General features: G+C 49.5%; 1 protein-coding gene across 4 annotated transcripts in view; it reads right to left on the bottom strand.

The window, feature by feature from the left end:
- Positions 1-24,341, bottom strand: part of LARS2 (leucyl-tRNA synthetase 2, mitochondrial) — a 108,883-nt gene that overhangs the window by 58,291 nt on the left and 26,251 nt on the right. For 2 of the 4 annotated variants that reach the window (XM_090284623.1, XM_090284622.1), the window contains exons 6-7: positions 10,249-10,338; positions 5,364-5,507 (exon numbers count right to left, since the gene is read on the bottom strand). The exons of 1 other annotated variant lie outside the window; for it this stretch is intronic. In XM_090284623.1, the coding sequence (XP_090140749.1) occupies positions 5,364-5,507; positions 10,249-10,338 (234 nt within the window). The remainder of the gene's footprint in view (positions 1-5,363; positions 5,508-10,248; positions 10,339-24,341) is intronic. One more of the 4 variants, XM_090284625.1, reaches the window with a different exon arrangement.

The raw sequence follows: 24,341 nt of genomic DNA, 5'->3' as shown, positions 1-24,341 counted from the left end.
GAGCCAACAGCTCACTAAACCTCTCTCACTGGCTCACACACATGTGCGGGCGCAAGCTGCCCACACAGGGGGAGGCCCGGGACCAAGGGCCTTTCTTGCAGACAGGGGGCGGGTGGGGCAAGTTGCCCACCTCCCTGACCAATCCCTCTGCAAAGCTTCCTGGGCAGAGCAGGGGTGACTCGGCTGCTGTCACGGGGACGTCTTTCCTGGCACTACCTGTGCGCCAGCCTCTGTTCCGGGGCCGGGGAGGGTCTGAGCCAGTCTGGGAGCCGGCCGCATCCAGGAAGCAGGACCCTTGGGACCAGACCAAGGCTGCCCAAGGGTCCCGGTTCCAGAGTGCAGGGGGCTCTCAGGCCCCCAGGGGTGAGGACTGGAGACTGGACCGGGCATGGCTGCTCCGCCATGGCTCCTCCTGCCCCAGCCTCTGCCGCCGCCTTCCCAAAAGGGCTCCCTGTGGCCCAAACAGGACCAATGCATGCTCTACTTGACCTGCAAGGTCACAGGTGAAAATCAGGGAGGACGGCATGGGTTGCTGGGAAAGGAGGGTGACTACCTCCCTTCCCCCCCAACTTCATAATGGCTCGTGGTTGCCCACCTGCTTCTTGCCAGCAGATTTCTACTTGGAAGTATTTGTGAGGCATGAAGTTCCCGCACGTCTAGGAATGCTGCGTCACAGACACTGCATTTCTTGTCTTCCATCCTGTCCTCCGAGATGCCTCCCCACCCCTGGGCAGACCCGGGGCTCCTCCTGGTCCCCTCCTTGCACTCTCCTGCAGCGTGACAGTGATCCCATGGGGCTGTGAACGCTGACATGTGCCACTGTCTCCCACGTGAGCCTCCAGGCTTCGTAAGAGCAGGGACCTCAGCTTTTCTCCTCTGTGTCCTTAGCAACTAGCCCAGGGTCTGCCCAGGCACTCGGTAACACCTGGGGAAAGAGTGAGCGAATTCAGGCTACCTGCGAAGCGGTATAGACGGCCGGTTACCAGTGGGAGCGCCTGGATTTGAAATCCAGTGCTGTTACTTATTTCCACGGTGAGCCTAAGTTTCCTCATCAGGAAAATGGGGATAACTGGAGGACCCACCCTCAAAGGGCTAATGTGAGGGTTAAATGAGATGGTGAATGAGAGGCCTGAGCCCGGATCAGAGAGGGGCAAGTGGGGAGGAAGTGGAGAGCGACCCCAGTCTTGGCCAGGGAATTCCTGAGAACGTGGCGACCGTAATCACCCATGTGGGTTTGACTGCGCGCCATCGGGGTGTGGTTACGTCCATCGCAACACCAAGAAGAGCCCAGGAGTAGCACCCCAGCAGCCGGGGCCCGTGAGGACACAGCCTCCGGGGGCTAAAGGAGGCAGTCGCAGAAATCAAAAGCAGCATCTATTAGAAGAGTTCAAATGGGAGGCCATCGCTCTGTCTTGCCTTCCAATTGTCACCCTGCTGTCAGGAAATGAGCCATTCGGAGCCTTTTGCTTTCTGCATGTAAGTCTCCAATCCCCCTCTCTCCTCCCAGCACTGCCCACGAGCTTCCTCCCACACGGTTCTGCCAAGACTAATTCACGTCCCTCAGAGACTCCTCTGCAAGCCTCCTCGTTCCCGGAGCGCGTGGCTGAAAGCACTTTCATGTCACACTGAGCAAACAAGCCTGGGAATGCTGGGAGGGGGGTCAGGGGAGAAAAATCCAATACATCACAGAACAGCCTCAATAAAGGGATTTGTATCTTTCAGGGTTCCCTGTCATTTTCACATCAGGCATCGTCTTTACGATTTGAAAGTTAAGTGAATGAAAGAGGGCTTCTCCACAGCCACGCTCCCGAGCAGACAGACCACCACCTGTACAGATGCAAATACAAAGCGCACAACAGAACGGTGGTGGGCACAGCTCGCTGGCCAGCCCAGCACCCACGCCCCACTCTCTTCCCCCAGCCATCTCGACTACAGAGGCTAAAAAACCCGAGCCTGCCTTCCTAGTCTCCCTCGAAGTTGGGAGCAGCCTTGTGACACAGCTGGGGCTGAAAGAACATCAGCGGACTTCTGCTGAGGGTTGCCAAGAAAGTTCTCGCTTTCCAAGTAAAAGAAACAGTCAGTCACCCTGCCCCGTCTGCTTTTTCCTGTCCGGAATAAAAATGTGATGTCTGGGGCTGCAGCAGCCATTCTGCAACCCTGAGGCAGGAAGGAAAGGCCAAGAGAACCACAGAGAGGCCATCTCAGAGGCCTATCCCAGTTCAGTCCAGCAACTGGAACTTCACAGGCGGGAAAAGTAACTTCCCATTTGTTTAATGTGGGCTTTCCGTGACTTGTGCCTGAAAGTGTTGCTAACCGATTCACTGTCTCAGCCTTATATATAGTTATTTATAATTCAACACCATTATTTTAATACCAGGGTTTCAAGTAGATGTCCTATCTCATTTAATTGTCTTTGAAGTTCAAACCCATTTAGCCAAGCACCTATTACTGGCACATCTCTACTCCAATGTCTTAGGGCCACTGCAGGCGGAAGGGCCAGGACATTGTCTTCTCCAGAACTCCCTATCCCAGTAGTCGCGTCATCATCCACTTGGGGTTGAAGCCAGGGTTTTTCTTGATGACACTGTCTCCTACACGTGCTCGTCCGGTATGTCACCAAGCTCTACAGATTTCACCATCTGGACATTCTTCTGCCCTCCCTATTTCTCCCCGTTACGCTCACCGAAGTCTAAGCCATGTGCACCTGAGCCATTGCAGTGGCCTCCGCACTGGTGACTCCTGTATCCTCACCTGTCCTTTCCACAGGGAATGTATAAAAACACGCATCTCACCGTGCCAGTCCCTTCCTTAGAGTCCTTTAACAGTTTCCCACACCCACCACGACAAAGTCCAAATTCCTTAAGAACTAAAAGGCTTTGCCTGACCTGGCTCCCACCCAGTGCTCCGGCTTCTCCAGCGCTACGAGTCTCTTGTCTTGGCTCTCAGTTTCCACAGTACTGACATTCTTTCAGCTTCTCAAACCTGTCACACAGATTTGTTTTAGGGCCATCGCACATGATTGTTCCTTATTTGGGGGGTGGGGGTTCCCTTCCAGCTTTATGGCCTACTTTACCCTTACTCCCCTCTCTGCATCCCAAACAGTGAATTTTCCATTTCAGATATTGTATAATTTTCTGTTCTAGATTTGCAATGTTTTGTTTTTTAATAGTTTCCATTTCTCTTCAGAGATTCCCAATCTGTTCATTCATTATGACCATCTATTCCTTTAAGTTTCAGATCATTTATATAATAGATGACTCTGGCTTTGTTTCCTAATTCCAACTTCTGGGTCATCTCAGGATCGATTTCTACTGGGCTGCCTTTTTTATTTCTTGATGATGGGTCACAACGTGCTGATTCTCTGCAAGTCTAGTAACTTTTTAATATATGTTGATCATCCCAGATGAAACCAGCCTTGCAGGGAGTCTGGAGTGAGTATGTTGTCTCCCTTTAAAGATGTTGAAAGTCCCTTTTGAAGCTATCAGGCTTAATTTTTTCTTTTTTTTTAATTAAGGTGAGTCTGTTTTGATTTTGTCCACATTCCTGGGGTGCTATCTGTATGTCTAATATGTGGCTTTTTGGGTGTCAAGTGTGCACTTCCGGCTGGGCCATTACTCCAAGGTCTCTGGGCACGGTGCTGCCGCTGGTACCTCTGTTCTCCTCTCAGTCCCACAGCAACCATTTCCTGTTCGGCCTCATGGAGTCTTGCCTTGTGCAGCCCTCGGCCGAGAACCTGCAGTGAACACGGATTTCTGCCCACACTCACCGCTCCCACCACTCCCTCTTCTTCTGATTTTCAGGGCAAACCAAGGGCTGACCTCCAAAACAGCTTTTTCAATAAATCTGCACAGGAGTTCGGCAAGAACCAAGCGAGTCGCCATGGTAACTAGCATTTCTGATGAACAGTTGAAAATTCACAGCTGACAGTTTAAAGAATAATGCCCCTCAGTTAGGTTATTACATTTCCAACTTGAGGCAGAGGTCAAAACAAAAGGACTAATTAGGTGGCTTTACAACAGTGCCCATTACAGTCACCTGACCAATCCCTGAAGTGGCCTGGCATCCCTCCCTGGAATGAACCCCAACTGTCAGCAGACAGGGGCCCCCACTGCCTGGGATGTTAGAAAAAACAACGTCCTCAGCTTGGTCCTTCTCACTTGGACTCTCAATATTAACGCGTGCTGAAAAGGAGCAAGGCACGGTGTTAACAAGCTCTAACGAGTTTTCAAAATCCATTCTGCATGAATTATAAGGGAAAAACGGCCTCGTTTAAGAGGTGTCTTCTGAGTGAGAAAATTGGGGGCCGTATATCGATATGGCACTGGTACTGTGAGCTGGTGTACAGCCGTTCTAACTCAGCCAAGTTCTGTAGCGATCAGAGGTTATTTGTAACGCTGTGCGTCCTTTGCACATAAGTACAGTATCAGATCTGACCCAGAGTCCTTTGCGCTAACCCCAACAGTGCAGCCCACGGGTTACTATGGAAGAGTACAGACACCCTTCTTTCGGTGACCACCACAGGGGAAGGACTGCCATGACGTATTGTCATAGCCTTCAGGATACGTTCACCTTCCCAGATCCTGCTTTCGTCCAGCCTTACGCTAACGAATACAGAGACTGTCGGAATGCTGTGAGAAGGGCCCCTGGTTTGACCTAATCATCGCTCTCTGGAGCTTCAGGGAGTGATCCCTCAGTTCTACATCCTGAAACCTGGGGCTCAAAGAACACCTTGCCCAGAGCGGTTCTGGCACACCCGGAAGAGGCTGTGTTGCCCAGGCGCTTGGTGATTGAAGCAAGCCCCTCTTTCAATGGTTGGCTTTGCCTTGGATCTCTGGACATACAGAGCCAGAAAGCACCTTAAAGACCTCTTTGGTCCCACCCTCTTCTTCTACTGATGAGGAAACTGAGGCGCAGGGACTCACGCCAGTTGACACCATTAATCAGGGACAGAACGAGAGTCAACATCCAGAGCTTTGGTTCCTGGCTTAGTTCCCTTTCACTCAGACGTTCCCTCACAGAGACCAGCCAACTCTTCACCCCTTTTAGACGGCCTTCTCTGGGCCCTCTGAAATGCCATTCTGCCTTTCCGAAGGTCTTACTAGAGCCCCGCGGATGAAGGTACTTATTGCCATCATAGCTTTATTGCTGATACAATTACGGGTGGAGCTGCATGGCTTTTGGCCTCGGCGGCAATGCAATGATTGACTGGGAACGATGACCCGCCACCCTGAGGCCCAGGTGGCTCCCGTCTGCACGGCCACAGCTCCAAGAGCCCTTCCTAGAGTTCAGCCCCAGCCTGAGGGCCTTGCTGTGGCCTGCCGACACACACGGCACTATTGGGGAGCCTTCGGGCCGACACTCACCTTTGCGTACGCAGTTGTCTTAATAAACCACTGTCGGAGGTACTTCTGCTCGACCTTCGCTCCAGAACGCCACGAACGACCATGTTCATCCACCTGCTCATTGGCCAGCACCGTCTGATCCACCGGGTCCCAGTTAACCAAGGCCTGTGGTAGTTCAGGAAACAAAACGGTGCAATCCGGTGAGCACGCTGAAGGACCACTTCAGGGCTCTCGTACGTGAGAGGCTTGTGAAGGCAGCATCTCTGCTCTGAGCCTTGAGGGCCTCCCCGGGCGGTGCTGCGCACCGGGGAAACCGCGAGCAGCCGCAGAGAAGCACAGTGAACGGCCTCGAAGCCTTCCTCTTGTTAGCGGTCCCCCGGGAAGGAAGCCCGTAAGCACGCATCTCACTCAAGTTTGGTATGTTCTTCCCTAAAAGCATGAACTCGCAGATTGGAAACTTTCGTAAACAGAGGAAAAGAAGAAACCAGGGTATCCAGAACTTAGCAGAAATCGGTTATTTTAGGGAAAACAAATGTATTTATTTTAATATAAATAGCTTACTATTACTGAGCGATTATCACGCACTAGACCCTGGGCTAAATGCCTTCCTAACGCTGGCTGTTCTCATCCTCACAACCGCCTCTTAAGGTAAGAATATTGTTATCTGCATATGGCAAAGGAGGAGACTGAGGAACAGAGAGCTTAAGTAACCTTCCTAAGGTCACACAGTCAGTAAGGGATGGAGACAGGGTCGGAACTCAGGTCGCTAGGAACTCTAAGAGTTGTTTGCAATTTTTAAAAACTTCTATTTAAGTTAACATGTCACAATAGAGTAATGTGAATAAATCTCAAGTGTATAACATGATGAACTTCTACCACAACTCACATCAAGATACAGAACATTCCCGCCATTCCAGGCAATTCTGCTATATCTTCTCCCAATCAACGTCTGCCCCCCAAAAGGGAACAGTATTTTGAGATCTAGCTGAATAGTTTCATCTCGCTGATAGAACCTGCAATCTTCACCAGTGTGAAGCTTCCCTCCACAGAGTTCTACTTTGTGTCTATCTTCCCTTAAAATAAACACCTCTGCCCTTGACATTCATTCCTTTACTACGTTTAGGTACAACTCAGGACAAAGAAGGAAACTAAGCACAGAGATGTGTGTTTGGGCGCTGAAATGTCCTGGCTTGGCACACAATTTTTTTTTTTTTTTGATAAGCAATTCTAATCAAAGATTGTGCTGAATGTCATCTCTTTGCCCCGCCAAATCCTCTTTTCATCCTCGTCTGCACCCCTGGAGCCTGCCCTGCATGCCTTGGCCTCTGGCTGGGTTCAGCCGATGCGCGGCACCCTGCCTTCCTCTCAGCTCGGCAAGGCTGGCACACAGAAGCCACAGCCCCTGCCGGGCAGGCCCCTCTCTGTCACAGCTACCGCCCTCCCAGCCCAGGGGCTGCTCCCTGACATCGCCCCTTAGCCCGGGGTGGCAAACACTTCCTCCTGTTGCCAGCGACAGGGCTTGCCCATCCCTGCAGGTTTCCGGAAACTCACACAGAAACAGTCCCTGTATTACATGGTTCCTTTCCCTCGTGCCCTCTATTTCCTGCCGGGACCCTGACTGATCCAGAGACATATCTAAAAATTACATCAACAGTAGGCGTGGAGGACAGGTTAACCCAGCTGTGCGTTGTGACGTTCCAGCTGAAAAGGAGCATCTCCACTGGAAAATGTAAGCCCACCAGGCCTGGAGCCGGAGTGGGAAAGACACACAGTGGAGGGTTCTCTCCCTCATTCTAAAGCCCCCAAAGCCTTGAATCCATAAATAAATAGAGATCGAATATAAACAGAAGTACCTTAGACATAAAAACTTTAAGCTAGCAAACCAAGGGTAATTTACTTACCTATTATTATTGCTCTATATTATGGGCTGGGAGGGATACCACTTAAAATAAATAACGTGAGAAGAAAGAGCCAAGTATTGTTTAGTATGGTGGAAAGCTCTTTCAAGAGGCAGCCCTCCCCCCAAAAAGGGCCACATGGAACTAAACTGTATACTAAAACATAAAGAGGAGAAAAGAGCCCTCGATGCCCCCAGCTGTGCCTCCCGCCTCCTGCAAAGCTCAGAGGAAAAGGCCAAAGGAAACACTCAATATGCAGAGTGCGAAAACGAATAAGACTTTATTTTCTTATCAATATTTCCCGTGGCCTGGCGCCTCTCCGGCTCTGGGTTACAAACTGCAATGAGGAAGACGTGTCCCTAAGAGGTTGACACATTATAATAGAACTCTGGTGTTGAATGGAAGACAAATAAAAGCAAAACACAAAAGCAATTTTTTCCCCCCAGTGGAAGTCTCGGGGGAAGAGGAAAAACACCAAAGGAAACAGCATTTCAGATCAAAGATGCATCAGCTGTGAGAACCCACTCGCATTTCTTCCCACGGCCATGATCCATCTCAAGCACAGACACGCAGGGCCCGGGCTCAGCATTTCTGCAGGGGGTTAACCCAGGGGTGGCCAAGATGCGGGGCCCAGGGGTCTGGGGAGCACAGCACTTGCAGCCTCTCGAAGCACTGGTGTTGCTCCCCAAATCCCTTTCCCAGTCTTCCCGCTCATACAATGGTCTCGACCACAGAGCTTCCCGTGAAGCCAGGTCTTCTCTATACAGCGGTCCTGGATTTTCACGTGTGAACATATACTTTGACGGACACCATGATTTCTCAGCGAGCAGAGTCTTGCTGCACAGATCACAGTTTCTGAACGACCTCACTGGCTGCCGCGGATGTTCTCTGTCGCCTCCTGAAGCCAACTCCAGGCTCCTCTGCACTTAAGTAGCCTTACTGGTAAGATACAGCCTGTATCTGCATTTTGAAATCAACCTCCAGTCAACACTGAAGCATTAAAACCCTTGCAAACATACTGAGCTCCAGCCTCCCCCGGAACGTTATCTGGCAACGTCGGGAGTGAGCCATGCCAAATAAGAGAACTACCCTGCTGATCAAGGTTTCAACATCAGGAGCAACTTTTTTGTCCGAGTGATGTAGGGGGAGCTCTTAGAAAGCACTTTAGAAACGCAGACCATAACACCACTAGGCTCAGAGGTACAGGCGACTGTGGGCCCCACTGGGGACGCTTGAGGTGGTACCATCCTGACTCTGGGTCCTGTGACACAGCAGCTGCGCTGCCCACTGCCCCACAGGCCTCCTGGGCCAAACCTCAGCCCTTCTCATCTCAGGCTGCCAGTCCCTTCTAGATCACATGCTCCATCGCATGCTTTTGTCTCCTGGCCAATACATTGCTCCACAGGCCTTCGGCTCCTCTCCATTGTTTTCCTTGCTTCTTCCTCCTCAAGCTCTGCTTTGCTACCACCAAAGACCTTCTCTGAGCACGCTGTCATGCAGCTTCAGCTTACAGAAGGCTGGTAAAGTCTATGACTGAGGGGATGGATTTTTCTCAAAGTCTCATTAGCTTTTTTCTTGACAAAAGCACGCTTAATTAAGGAACACCACATAGATCTTATTAAAGGCTGTAATTCTCAAAATCGATATTGCTCCGTTCCATCCAGAATGGGCCTAAATTTGGACTGAGTCCAGGGGAAGGTGGAGAGTCCCCAAGGCTACTACCACCAGCTTCCACAGCTGCGATGGGGCAGTGGGAGAGGCCGTTTGTGCCTGGCGCGTCCTGCAGTGTGTTTCCTGGAAAAGAGACTGCGTTGCAAACCTAGTTATATTGTTTTTATGCTGTCAAGGTTTAAAACGTTTTTCTTTTATTCTGAAATTCAAGTTGAGCTTTCTGCATTTGTCTCTATATTGATTCCCAAACACTGCAAACTTAAAACATAATGATTATGTAAATACTATTCATTTTAAGACCAAGCAGTGTGATGTGGCCCAGAGAACAGTAAATGTAATTCAATGTCGTTAAATCCCTCTGGTTGAAGGAGAAAGTCTTTTCTACTCATGATTTGTGAATTTTCTGTGTTGTCTAATAGAATGTTCTGTGATGATATTCTAGATCTGTGATGTCCAATATTAGCTATAAGCACGTGACTGAGGACCTCCATCTTCAATATTAATTGATCTTAATTACTTTAAACTTAAATATGGCCCTGACTCACATGTGGCTCAGTGGGTTAAGCAACGCCCTGCAAACCGAAAGGTCTCAGGTTTGATTCCTGGTCAGGGCACATGCCTGGGTTGGGGGCGTGCGAGAGGCAACTGATGGATGTTTCTCTTGCACACAGATATTTGTCTCCCCCTCTCTCTCCCTCCCTTCCCCTCTGTCTTAAAATAAATAAATACATAAAATCTTTAAAAATAAATCAACACCACATGTGTCAGTGGCTCAAGTACTGGACAGCGCAGTACGAGGCCTCTGTGATGCTCTCTTCCCCGCCCAGCCCCCTCTTGCCTAGGGAGTGTCTGCTATTAGTTAGCTTCTGCCACAACCGCTATATGTAGGCACTGGGACAGTCGCTCTTTCAACATCACCGCTGTCTTCCCAAGACCCCGCAAGAATGGTGTTATCACCCCACGGAGAAGACCAAGAACAACAATTCCTAGAGGTTGTGACTCAGCCGGCACGCAGCCGGGAGAGGCAGCTGAGCCAGGGTTTGAGAAGCCTGCATCCCTCCTTCACCTCCTCCTTGATCTCAGAACAGGCACCAGACGCTGTGATGGGCTGGGAACTGAAGAGCGAAGGGCCCCAGCCCTGTCCCGGAGGCACCACACTAAGCCAGGCAGTAGTTACCGTCTGCGTCTGCTGTGACTGATGTCACAAACTTGAGGCAGTGTTCATTTTCACAGCTACTGCGCAAACAGGGTTTCTTTGTTTCTTATTAACAATGATGTGTCCTAAGAAGAGGGAGGAAAGGTACAGAATTTTTTAAGTGCAGCTAACTTGAACTTACCTCCTTCTGATAGGCCAGTCCAGCATCATAGAGTTTAATAAAGAGGTACTGGGTCCATTTATAGTAATCTGGTAAACACGTAGTAATTTCCTGCCAAAGAGGGGGGAAAAGTCACATGTTGGCCATTGTAAACACTTCCCCCCACGCAACGCATGCATCAGCCTTGCAATTCATTTTTGAAAAGCAATTATATTGCAAACATTTGACCAACGTATATTTTCCACCTATTTGTAAAGTGAGGGAAGAGAGGCGTCACTGAAATGCCACTCCCACCGTCCCCGGGCGCGTTTAATGGTGAGAAAATCGATGTGAAGTCCTCTGCACACCCCCTCCCTCCACCCAAACAATTAACAGGTGAAATTACAATACACTGTACAAAACCGGGTACTGCCACTTTTTGTCAGCACAAACGTACTTGGGAGGCCACCACGCTGATTCATGACTGTCGTTCGTTTTCAAAGCAATCACAAAATTCAAGAGGAATATTTGCCTGCTTCCCTACGATCCTCATTTGAAAACAAAACTTGTGTTTCCACATATAACAGGCTTCCTTCCATTATGTGAATCAGGCCGGTGCCTCCTTAGGAAGACCCACTAAAAACATGATCAAATATTAAACTTAGTCCGTGAGAAATCACCGGGCTAGTGTTTCCAAGCCTAAACCAAAGCGTCCCAAAATTTACTTTCTGTCCTGAAAACACATTTGCTGTAGAATCTTTAAAAACAGATTTTTGATTAAGCAACCTCTAAGGTTTATTTTTATTTTTATATGTTTACTTTTTAAATTTAATGTGTTTTTTCCATTACCATTTATTCCCTCCCCACCCCCTTTCCCCTCCACCCACCTGCCGCTGCAATCACCACCCTGTCGTCCGTGTCCATGAGTTCTTCCCTTTTTCTTTTTTGCTTGATACCTCTACCCCCAACACCCACTCCCAGAGCTGTCAGCTTGCTCTCTAATTTAAAAAAACAATGTTTTCTAATCCTCACCCGAGGACATTTTTTCATTACTTTTAGAGAAAGAGGGAGGGAGGAATAGAGAGAAAGAGAGAGAGGGATAAGCATCGATGTGAGAGAGAAACATTGATTGGTTGCTTTCTGTACGTGCCCCAACTGGGGATCGAACCTGCAACCCAGGTATCTGCCCTGACAGGCGATTGAACCGACAGCCTTTCAATGTATGGGATGGTGCTCCAGCCAATGGAGCCCCATTGACCAGGGCCCGGGCAGTAAGGCTGAGTGGATGAAGCCATGAAAGCATAAAGACCTCTAACTCACACCGCTTCTTTTCTAGCTGTCTTCTTCACAAACCAGCTAATGGAGGACCGGCGGTAGGACCGGGAACATTCCAAATGATTCCATTCATTATGGGCTATCGACAGAAATGCCACGTCTATGACAAGTGCAAACAACTCAGCCTTTCTTCAGGGGCCTACAGGAGGGGAGAGCTACCACCCATCCGGGAGGGCGAGTCTGGCAGGAACTGGGCAAGGGGCCTGGGGGACGTGCGGTGCTCCCAGGGGGCGATTTCTCTTATGTAAGACTCTCATGCATGGTGTCCTTTGTGTGCTGACTAATAAACACAGCAGAGTAATAACTACTAGCAAACAAAGAACTCTGATTACCAGCTCCACACTCACCTCCCCCTCCCCTGCAAGGCAGAGAGTGAATAAGCAGCCTGTCTAACAGCTTTGCCCACACTGCGCTGTCCCCCAGAGCGGCCCCATGTCATGCCGGAGCTGGGACGCTGAGCCGCGTGCATGACAGCCAGTCCCAGGTTCCACGGACACCCGGTCGGCAGGAGCTTCACGCACAAAGTACTACTCCACCAACTCAATAATTGGACCCACTCCCTATGATGTCCAAATTCATCCCCATCCCTGGATCTTTTCCTCACCAGCTGCCCACCCCCGGGGGCAGAGCACAGTTTTCAGACAAGCAACTGAAAAACCTGCTTTTCTAACAAAAGCCAGCGCAGGAGCTCCGTCTGGTCTGTTCCCTTTTGTTCATCGCTGCCTGCTCAGGTCCTGGCACATCGAGGCACCAAAATTATTGCTGAATGAAGAATAAACTAAACAGACACAGGAACTCTTGCATATGGAATCGAACTTGTATCCCTCACGTAGGTTTCATAAATGAAATTCAAATTGCATTATAAGTCTACAAGGTGAGCTAGGGGAGGAGATTCGAGATGCGGTAACAATGCTCCCACATCTTGTCATTTGTGGATTTGTTTGTTTTTCAAAATTCTTATTCATTCGAAGTTTAATGAAATGTATGAAGCAAATATGAAAAAAATAATGGGAGTTGTTAAATTTAGGGGATAATAGTTTTGCTTTCTCTACTCTTCTGTATATTCGAGTTTTTCATAATAAAGTATGAAAATACTTCTAATAAATGTATAATAGGCATGTATGTGTTTTCTCAGCCCTGAATCTGCTTCCGTAGAAGTAGCAATGGAAAGCATTATTATCTTCATCTAGGTTTAAGGTTTTGAAAATCACTTTTACCTAAAATAGAAGGAGGATGATAGATCCAGGCAGGGGAGAAGAGATGGTTATCCAGCCGAGCATTAGCCTACTTGCAGGCCACATGACCGCAGGGGCGCTCTGGCTCCAGGGGGACACTGAGTACGGGGGGGTGGGGGGCAACTGCAGCCCCTTCCCCCACCTGCCTTAGGTCTGACCTGTGCTTTTACATCGGGTTTCTGCATGTCATCTGAAGAAAAGTTACATCAGCTGCTGCAAGGGTACAGCCTGGAAGCCAGTGCTCCAGGATCATTATTCCGCCCCCGACTGTGGAGGAGAGAATGTTCCGGGATGTGACTGGGGCTAAACCTGAGAGCTGGACCTGGGCCAGGAGGGGAGAGAGCTCGCTGCAACCCCCCTTACAGACCGTCTGAACGGAACTGACGCTTATTCTGGTATAAGTCAGCACCCCTCCGCTGCCTCCTGCGACGTGCTGGCTCCCGGCACGGGCTCTTGTCCTGACCTGGTCGCACGCTCAGTGACTTCCATACCTGCTAGCACTCACGTACTGGTACCTTTACCCTACATAATTCTTCAGTGCCTGCCAAGCAACACAATGAGCCATTTATTTTGTCTTGCGGCCACCCAAGACATACCTCATGTGTGAGTTTCCCTTAATAAACTCTATCAATTGCCAGCTGGAGTGGCAGCCTCTCTTCCGTCTTTCCCACCCTCCCTCACGGAGGTAGTTTTCAGTCCCAGGGGTCTCTCCGGTCTGCATTCATGAATATCGATGGCTTTACTTTGGTGCATTTTTACTGTAAGTGCCGGTGACACCTGCCCAGAGGAAGCTGGGAACGCTCCTGCTAATTTATTCCCATCCACTGTCCCCCATCAAGGCCCCACCAGGACCTCAGTATTGTCCACCCGGTGAGGAAATGACAAACTAGGTGCCGCAAAAACCCCCAGGAGTCCAGGCTCATGGGAACCATAAACGTGGTGGGGAGAGACCCTGCTCAGAAATGCATTTTCTGAAAATATCAGAGAATACTTCTGGAATTTTCCTTCATCTGCTGATTTAAACAAACAGACAAAAAACAAACAGCTATTTCTAGTCTTCTAATGCCTCAACTCAGTAAAAATCACCAACATCTTTCTGAAATTAAAATGCTTAAAAGCTTTGGCTTTAGTCTGGCTAGAAATTGAGATGCCCCTTTTCACATTTTCACTGGGAGCTCCTTACTTAAAACCCAGCTCTGCAGACAAAGGTCTTCTGAGGTTTCAACACCCACAAAGGTGTTAACAGTCCTTCCATTATTTTCCTAAAGTAGGATTCTCAAGGCGGAAACTTTTGTTCCTCAAGGACAATCGGTAATAAATACCTGGAGACATTTGTGTGGGAGGCTGCTACCAGCACAGTGAGTAAAGGCCAGGGATGCTGCTAAAACCCTACAAGACACAAGGCGGCTTCTAGAACAAAAAATCACCCAAGTTCAATAGCACCTGAGTCCGTAACCTCAGCCTGATTAAGGGGCCAAGCAACTTTCTGGAGACACTCCATAAAAAGGGACAAGACACCCCTGGGAAAAGTGGCAGTGCCAGCCAGGTTTCCCTTCTCCAGCTGGTGTGGCCCCATCTCTGTTGAGTACAGGGTGCAGGGTACTCATTCCGGGGAAGCTCACCCCTTCTCCCAACCAGGGACCAGCCCGAGGAGACCCGGCAAGTGAGCGGGCGCAGGCAGGTACAACTCCGCACCCCGGTAATGCATGCATAACTCTACTCTCTGGGAATGAGTGATTGGTTTTACTCTCTAAATTTTAAATCATTTAATATGCCTCCAAGCAGCTGTCTGACTTAGAAAATCTCCTGTAATAAATTCACATAATAAATTTCTCATTTTGAAGTTAGAGAGGCATATCGTTTTTCTGAATACAACATTAGCTTACTCCCTTCTATGAAAAGGTTGTTGACCATGTACGTGTTGAAAGATCCTCTGCTGGAATCCAGCCCACGGCACCTAAATGTCCTGGCCCAGCCCTGCCTGTACCCCAGGGGGAGCCCAAGGTCTGTGGGGTTTGGGAATAAACTGGGGCTGTTGACTCTGCTCCAAAATCCCTTTTCGTTCCTGTGCTTTCCTTTCGCTGATTTCCAAATAAGCCAACACCTACATTAATACACCCTTGTCTTCAAAACAAAAAGTCAGGTAGCTCAAAGTTATAGCTGCAAAAGCAACAGCAATTTGGCCACATGCACCGAGGGCCACGTAAAGGTGCAAACTTTTCTATCTCCCTGAGCTCTAGAGAGCGCAATCTACCTGCTGGGAGACCAAGTTCACGCACGTGGGACCCGATCTAGAATCGTGCTCCCACACTGCAATTTCCCTTCTGCAAGGCCTGGTTTTTAGCAGGAAAAACGTGTAACACATTCACAGCCAAGCACAGAGCCCAAGACAGAAGGGGCGCCCGCTCAGACACAGTGAGTCCTAACACATCACCACCGTCTGAGACTGGCCACCCACACCTCCGACTGCACAGCGTCACAACCAAGCAGCCTCGCCCAGGGCCCCTGCAGCACCGCGGCGCAGCAGTGATGAGCTGCAAGGCCTCCTTTCCTGCCCCCGATGTCAAAAGCACGGGGCTGTGCAGAGAGAGTCAGACATCGGTCCCCTCGGGGGCACCTCACTGAGGTCTCCGCAGGCTGACACTCCTCGCTCCAGGAAGCGTCTGCAAGTGATCTGAGGGAAAGGCAGTCAACTCTGGGGCCATTGCACTTGGGTTCAAGTCCTTGCGTCACCGTTAGCTTTGTGGCCACAGCTAACGGTCCTTATCTGGAAGCAGGGGTAAAGAGGCCCACCTGAGAGGGTCACTGTGAGGACAAGCGTCATAATGTATGTAAGGCATGTGCTGGGCACACAGCAGGGATTACGGTGCCACTTCCCTTGACTTGTTCCAGGTGAGGGAGGCTGGTTTCATCATCATGCCACTCAAAGGGGCGGGCTGAGGCCCCCGTGAGGCTCCTGGAAACAGGAGAAAGGGAGAGGCAAGGGATGGGAAAGGGAAAGTCACTGTCACTACCCCTCACCAAACATCCAGTTCTCACTGAAAAGCAACGGCGCTTACAAGAGAAAGACCCAAACACGCGGCCTAGATGGAGAAATTCACGGAAGGCCGCTCCCAGTCACCACTGGTGACAGCGCATCACTGGGAGTGCCAGCTGGTGGCCTCCCGCCCTCGGCCTCGGGTCCCCGCAGGACTGAGCTGCGGCGTCTCTGCTTCTCGGTACAGTCCCTGGCCCCTGCTCACAGAGCCGCTGCCAGCACTCAAAGCCGCGTGCGTTTGCTTTGCCTGCAACCTCACATGACTCAGGGCAGCCGTCCGAATTTCACAAAGGGACACAAATGAAAACCTGAAGCAACGTGTTGATTACGTCACTTGTTCTGCCGCCCGGCACACTGAAGAGTCAATGCCTTCTTCAGAACGGTGAGCGGCCACCACACGTCCCAGTTCCCGGGGACACGGCCTCGCCGGCCCCGCTCCTCGGCCTCACCGTGAGCCTCTCCCGCCTTCACAACAGCCCTTCCTGGAAGCAGAGGAGCAAGTTCTCACGCACCTTTGTGAAAAACGATCTTCTGTAGCGAGCATTTTGGTCACGTGCTTTTTACTGCAATGGGAATGCATGGTAATGACCTTGCCTTTTACCCCATCTCGGGTTCTCTAATTCTGAAGGGGAAAGGGGCTCAGAGGGTCGAGCGCGGCTCCGAGGCCACAGCGGCCAGCCTCGGGGTTCACATGGCGCAGCTCAGAATAAAAAGTGCATCTCCGGTCTGCGTCTGGGGCTCCTCGCTGGTGACGGCCCAGGCCCGCGGCTCTGCGCACCTGCTGTGCTGAAAGAAGGAAGAGGGAGGCGCGCGGGAAAATCCGCCGGATGGGACGGTATGGCCCTGTCCACTAAGTCCTCCAAACACTCAGCACTCAACCTGCCTGCACGTTGGAATGGAGCTTCCAAAGTTCCTAGTGCCTGGCTGGGTGGAGGGGGGCAAAGGGGGGAAACTGGGACAGCTGTAATAGTATAAACAAATAAAATGTTTATATTTTTTAAAAAGTGGTGCCTGGGTCTCACTGCACCCCCAAAAATGTCACATGCAGCCGGGGTGCAAAGAGGTCCCTCCCAAATACATCTCCCCCTCAAACACTGCATGAGGGACGGGGCCTGCCCTGCCCTTGGAGTTTCACGGACTGGATGAATTCCTCCCAGAACCTAGAATGCTGGGTAAAAAAAATGCCAACGGATCAACACCTACTAGGTTGCCTCAGGATGACACTGACCATAGGTTATTGTTTTGTTTTGTTTTTTATTGTAAAAGGTTTTCTGAACGTCACTGATGTTGTGCAGTGACTGTGTGTTACTTGGGGAATTGGCCTACAGCTCCACAGCTCTTGAGAAACTATCAGAATCAAAGGAAGAAGAAACAAGACCTGCCCTGGTGAGAAGTCTTCCAGTACACTCGGCACATGCACCCCAAGCCCCACACAGTGGGGTTTAAAGGAACTAAAGATGGAACAAATGTCCTGGGGTCACCATGAAGGCACATCCGCATGGCCACCACCAAGGCCCTGGTCAGCCTTAGCGTGTATGACACATCGAAGTTCAGCGAGTCAAGTTTCTGTGTTTAACAAACAAAGGAAAGCTGCAGAACAGAGTCCTTCTTAATTTTCTAAACTAAAACCGGCTTTCTAAAAAGAATTCCTGGGACCATAATCTGGTTTATTCATACTAAATGTCTAATACGGGTTCCCATGAGAAAAGTTGCCCCAATGCATACCACACAGAGCGCTTTAAGGAACCTGGCGACATAGCTCAGTGGGTTAGGGCGTTGTCCTGATCCGCCAAGGTTGCGGGTTTGATCTCCTATCAGGGCACATATGAGAAGCTACCAACAAATGCATCGATAAGTAGACCAACAAGTCGCTTCTCTCTCTCTCTCTCTCACTCTAAAAATCAACTTAAAAAAAAAAAAAAAAACCACAACCTTGGGACAACTGTAATTGAACAACAATAACATTAAATTGAAAAAATAAAAACCAACCCTGAGCCACACCAGCTTGAGAACCAAAAGGTCGTCGGTTCAATTCCCAGTCAGGGCACAGGCCTGGGTTGCAGGCCAGGTCTCCGGTTGGGGGCACATCAGAGGCAACCACACATTGATGTTTCTCTTTTCTCTCCCTCTTTCTCCCTCCCTTCCCCTCTCTCTAAAAATAAAATAAATATAATATTAAAAAACAAAACAAAACACCTGTGTTCAGAACCTCCAACTCCCCAAAGGCATATGAAGAAGAATCACACCTATCTCCATAGGCAACACCCACACCAAGAACAAATGAGGAAAGAGGCTACTGTTGAAACTGAGATCAGTTTCTCAGCTCCCTGGTACAGGGCTGGTTCCGAATTCTAAATTTCTCCCCAGTCACTACGCCGATGAGTAAACGTTCATAGGGTCTGCCACTCGGTCCTGATTCTGTGAGACTCAGGAACCGGCTAGAGCGAGAGAGGAAACGGAGGTGCTGGGAACAGAAAGAATGGGTTTCCCACCCAACTCAGGGCTCCGTTTGCTCATTCACTCATTGAAGGATTGCATATACACTGAGTGAGGACCCACCATATAAAAGCCCGGGGTCAGGCTGTCTGAAGACGGCCCTCCGCCAGGACGGAGAAGGGTAAGGCCATCTGCAGCAGGCCTTTTGGCAGCCCGTCCTCTCTTAAGCAGACGGCTCTGAATTGTCACCCCCACCCATTTGTCCCTGAGGGAAGAGAGGCAACCCACCACCCAGCGTACTATCACGGGCCTGCCAGGCCCACGGCCCATCCCGCCCACCTCTCCCATCCCTGCTTCATTCCATCTCACCTGCATCTTTCCCCACAACGGGGCTCGTCTACAGCCCCATCAGGGGTCCCTGTCCGAGACCACATGGCCACCTCTTCCTCCTTCCTAAGCTGTCATCCCCCCGAGTCCCACGGCCCGGCTTCCTCAGCCTCACCAGCCACTTCCTCTCATTCTGCCTTCCTCCACCATCTGTTAACTTCCATCTTTGCCAAACACCTGCCTCTGGTCTCCTTTATTTTTCCTGCCCTCCTCCTTTATGCAGCGTGGAAGGAACAGGTGTTAAAATGAGGGCAATTAATTAATCATGAACCTAACCTTTGTCTAATAATTCATTTTGAGGTAATTATGTGCCCTCACCTCAGCACTAACTTTAGACTGTAAGGAAGCATAGAATGGAAATTGAAAGTAACAAGTGCTAGACACTGTGCTTATATAGAACACGCATTTTGTTCTTAAAGGTCTTGTTTCTCAAATCTAGGGCTACAGCCAAATTCTCAAGTCATTTGAAAGGTTCATGTTCTACCTGCTCTTGAAGCCAATTTAGAGATCGCGTCTTAACAGACAGGAAACCATGGTCTTTGCAGCTTTTAGGACAACTCACACTGTCTTTCTGAGCTGAGAGCAGCTCAATCAGCAAGCTCCCCATTTTGTTATTGCCCTGAACATCCTTTTTCAAACACTGTTGTTTTTATGGTAACCCTAAAAGCTGTCTCCTGTACAAACCACACAAGAGTCTGGGAACTCTCCACAATCGGATGAGAAGCAATGATTTGCATAATTTCCCAGTAATTGTCCTTTGCCAGCTGACAAGAATTTCATCCAGGCAGCCTAACAATACTGACAGCTTTTCTAACTAGACAGTTGGGAACAGGAAACCCTCCATTAAACGACAGATGAGACTCATGGGTCCGAACTGCAATTTGTTATCAGTCTACTTGAACGGGTGCCAGTATTGCCACTCTCCAAGCCAAATCAGCTCTCCACAGCTGTTGCATTTTTTTTCTGGAAGGGAAAGAACATTAATTTTGGCGGCAATGTAGTGGAAAATTTCAGGATCGACAGGACAGGGCCATCGGAAAGACAGTCTCCGGGTTTCCGGAATAACACGAAGGCTATCCGTTCTCATGGGCACGGACCCAGAGGAAGAGCGAACACCGGTTCATCAACTGCACGGACGCAAAGCAGCCACAGCTGTGCCCGCCCCGTGTGCGGTGAGTGGCAGAAGCCTGCCACCGCCTGAGGGATTTCACATGGGGCACAGACCCAAAAATAAAGCAATAAGCTTAGGCAGAAGTTTCCCTTGGATCTTCCAAAATCTCAGCAGAAAAGTTTTTAAATTTCAGGCTCACCTGAAATTGACTTCTACATATAAATTCTCAAAGAAAAGAGATGTTTTGACAGTAGCTTTGAAAGGCTGAGAGTTAATTTAGGGCTCTTAGGTGCTATGAATAACTCACCCTGCAATGGCTCATCCTTCAAGGTGATTAGACATCTCTTAAGCGAGTTTACCCTCTCAGAAAGAAATGTGAGACCCAAGTGTGCAACTCCAGGGGGAACGTCATTCCAGACCTTGCAGTCTGATACAGAAAGCCCCTCATTAAAAGTGCCGGTTGGCCTCCCGTCACCCTTTTGCCCTGGCTTGTCCCCACCCCTACTCTGAGTCCCACGATTTACATACACCAGCACCGGCTGTTGGTCAATTTACAAACTTAAGACAATAAATCAAACAATTCATCTGTCATGCAGCCACAGCACTTGGGACCAATACCTGAGAACCCGTCATGCAAATCCAGACCGTCAGACATTCTGCAAAATCACTACACCGAGCCCTTCAAAAGTCAAAATCACTGTATGCGTCAGCTCAGGCTGCTGTAACAAATACCACCGATGGGTGAGGGGGCGGGGCCTTACACAGCAGACACGTGTGTTCTCACAGCCCCGCAGGTGAGTGTCTGAGAGCGGGGCGCCTGGCAGGGTTGGGGTCTGGTGACAGCTCCCCTCCTGGTTTGCAGGCAACTGCCGCTTCAGGATCCTCATGTGACCTCTCCGCTGTGTGCATGCAGAGAGGGACAGCAAGCTCTCTGCATCTCTTCTTTTAAGGACACTAATGACATCATGAGGGTTCCCCTCTCGTGACCTCACCTAATACTAATTATCCCCTAAAGATCCCATCTCCAAAGACCATCATGGTGGGAGTCAGAGCTTCAAAATATGAATGGGTGGGGGAAGAGCCACAAACGTTCAGTCCATAACAGTCATTAACAAATAAAAAGGGTAGAAGGTTGTAGGCAGAAGGCCACACCCCAACCCCTGAACCTGTGAATGTTAGTTAGGTGGTGAAAAGGATTTTGCAGATGTAATTAAAATAAGATTATCCTAAATTATCCAGGTAAGCCCAATGTAATCACACGGGCAGGTACAGGCAGGAGCCAGAGACGCAAGGGAGACATCAGAAGCATCAAAGGGACTCGCCGCTGCGGCTGGAGGGAGCCACATGGAGGCCGGGAAGGCAGGGGGCAGCCTTCAAGCAGCAAAGACTGGCCCCTGGCTGAGAGCCAACAAAGAAGGGACAGCCTAGTCCTTACACCACCAAACTTGGCCAACACCCGGAATGAGGAAGGAAGCCGACTGTTCCCCGAAGCGTCCAGTAAGAACAGGGCTCCGCCAACCCCTTGAGGGTGGCCGTGTGAGACCCAACGCAGAGGACCCTGTGAAGCCCACCCCAACTTCTGGCCCACTGACACTGTGGGATCATAAGTCTGTGCTGCACTAAGATGCGGATTTCACGGTAACTTGCTACGGTAGCAATAGAAAACTTGTCCAGGGAACTCGTCTAGGATAAAAGCGGCTACAAAAGATAACCGGGAAATGCACATACAAATTGGGTATTAGATACTTCTATGAAATTACTGTTAAGTTTCTTAGTTGTCAAAATGGCATTGTCATTATGAAGAAGGACATCTCAAGGCCTCAGACAGGAATGCCAAAGTCCTTACAGGCAAAGTGACACGGTGCCTGGAAGTCACGAAGCGAGGACGGCACAATCCAGCAACGGTGACTGAATCTGGGTGGAAGGCAAAGGAACGTTCCGTGCACTGTTCTTTCAGCCTTTCGGAATGTTACCATAAAACACTGGAGAAAAAAGTGCTGAGGTCAAGAAGCTAGATACAGAAGAAGACATACTCTGTGGATCCATTTATGTAACTGTGAGAAAACGCGTGTGCTAAAACTGCAGGGAAAACCCGTGGTAACGATCGTGACTGTCAGAAGCGGGGCTGGTTATCAGTGGTGGGGACAGGTGGCGGTCCACCGGGGAAGGGCTCACAGAGAGCTTCTGGGTGCTGGCGACCTTTTACCTCTTAACCTAGGTGGTGGGTACAGACTGCAGTAATCTACATGTCTTATGCTCTAGTCTCTATGTGCCTGGTATTTCACAATGAAATAAGTTATTAAAATAATTCTTGTGTGTGCAAAAGCATTGCCTATTTTTTAAAATTTGTTTTTATTATTCACTGAAAGACTGGATGGTAGGCCTATGTTTTGATTCCTATTTAACAAGGTTTTGGGAGAACGATCATTTCTAGGATCCTTTTTATATTTTCCAAACAGAAAACCAAAGTCACAGACCTACTGCATCAGAAATTCTAGGGGTGGGGCCCAGAAATCAGAGCTTTGACAAGCCTTCTTGGTGATTCTGATGCTCGCGGAAGTTTGAGAACCACTGATGTGAGTACATACACACGTGATCTTTGTTCTTTTCATGGAGCAAAAACTTCATCGTCAAAACCTTGTAGATGCTGCTTCCCAACACACCTGAGCCCATGATAGCCACACAACGCCAGGCACCCGCTCTATCAAAGGTACGCGCTGATGCGCAAGACTGACCTGGAGGCCTGATTCAACCGTGGACAGAGGGTTTGTCTCTTATTTTCTCAGGCATTTAAACAGTGACCTAATCTCTTCAGCAACCATCAGAAGCATCCCCCCTGGAGAGAAGCTGATGCTCAGAGGCGCCACTGATCTGGCCCGTGTGAATGGCAAGACCCATCACCAAGACCCAGGCCTCTGTGATGAGCATCCAAGATCACCTCCTCAGAGCACTTCACAGGCATGAAACGGGACATCCTAGTCCCAGCAGCCAGCATGCATGGCCTTGATAGGGACAACTGACCCAGCTCGTGATCACCACTGGGGACTGCAGATAAAACCACCACTTCCTCGAATGGCCACATTTACTTGGTGGCCCCAAGGGACCTCCTTCCTTAGGGCTGAAGAAACTGAGAACGTGGTCCTGGCTGGGGCAGTGAAAACCGTCTGTCATCTAGTTTAGGCTGGTGAGGGCTGAGCGGCACAGCGCAGTCTGGGGTCAGCTACACATGCGCTGTGTGTCCAGGATGAGGTGCAGTCCCACCCCCCAGATGCCTGCGGCCCTGATCACCAACCCTCAGGCCCCCGCACCAGCCTGGGAAGCACCGGAAGATAAGCTGCCAGTTCACTTCAGCTAAAACAATGGTTTTCTCTGTCAGCCAAAGGGAAACCTCCAGAAAAAGGTTTATTTTCTGATTCTGAGGGAGAGCAAGTAATCCAGAGCCAGAAATCTGCCAGACAAACCACTCCACCCCTGTAAGGACCTGAAAGGGGACTCAAGAGTTGAACACTTCCAGGCCTGTTAGGCGTTGTCAAGGCAACCGCAGCTCCCAGCTCCCACCAGGGCCTTCTTCCCAACCATGCTTCCAGGCACTCCTTGCCGCCAAGTGCTTTTCGTTTCAAGCTATTCTTTGAATTATTTTAAAATAAAATACACTAAAAATACATATTTCTACTATCCGGGAGCCTCATAATTTGTTGTCATTTAATCCTTCCTTATCAAACAGCTCATCCTCTGTAAATAAAATGCCAAGGGAGTAAGAGCCTTGAAGCAATAATAATTTTTACTTTCTAATGATACAAATCATGAAAATCATACAAAATCATGAAAATACATTCATGCAGGTATGGTCCAAAGAGCTTGTGTGTTTTGGATAAATAGAGTACACGGTAACGACATGGGGGTGGGGAGGAAAAGGCTCAGCAAAGACCCACGGAAGTGCAGGCAAACCGACCCGTGGCATTAAGAAATACTTACAGGACATCTGGGGAAATGTACAAAATGACTGCCATTTCCTGAGGTTATATGGCATTACCATTCACTGTTTTAGCTGTAAGAATGGAATTGTAACGAAGGAAGGAAGGAAGGAAGGAAGGAAGGAAGGAGAGGGAAGAGGAAGGGAAGGAGCAAAAAGCCTGCATCGTCGCCGTATGTACTGAACTCTTTACTTACGAAGCTATACAAGGTCTGTCCTGAAAGAGTCCAGCCATTGTTAATATAACAAGAACGGTTTGCGCGGCATCCATGTAACCTGGTGGCCAAGGAGAGTGGGCTGGAATGAGCACACATGAATAATGACAACGTCGCTGCACTGGTCAGTGAGGGTGGTAGACACTGTTCAGTGAGCATGTGTACAGCGTGGCCATCGCGTTCAAAATGACTGAGCGAGTAGAATAACGAACCTGCAGCAAATTTGCATTAAGCTTGAACATTCCTATGCGGAAACTATTCAGATGATGCAGAAGGCCAGCTGTGGGCAACTGGTGACTGGCAGCTTCATCACGACAATGTGCCTGCTCATGCATCCCGTCTCGTGCAGTTTTCTGGTGAAACATCCAATCACCCAGGTGACTCAGCCCTACTACAGCTCAGATTT

This window comes from Furipterus horrens, unplaced genomic scaffold (genome assembly GCF_987537825.1).
Source record: "Furipterus horrens unplaced genomic scaffold, mFurHor1.1.pri manual_scaffold_7, whole genome shotgun sequence".
Classification (NCBI taxonomy): Eukaryota; Metazoa; Chordata; class Mammalia; order Chiroptera; family Furipteridae; genus Furipterus; species Furipterus horrens.
Note: the sequence above shows the minus strand (reverse complement) of the source record. Positions and strands in the feature narration are given on the sequence as shown.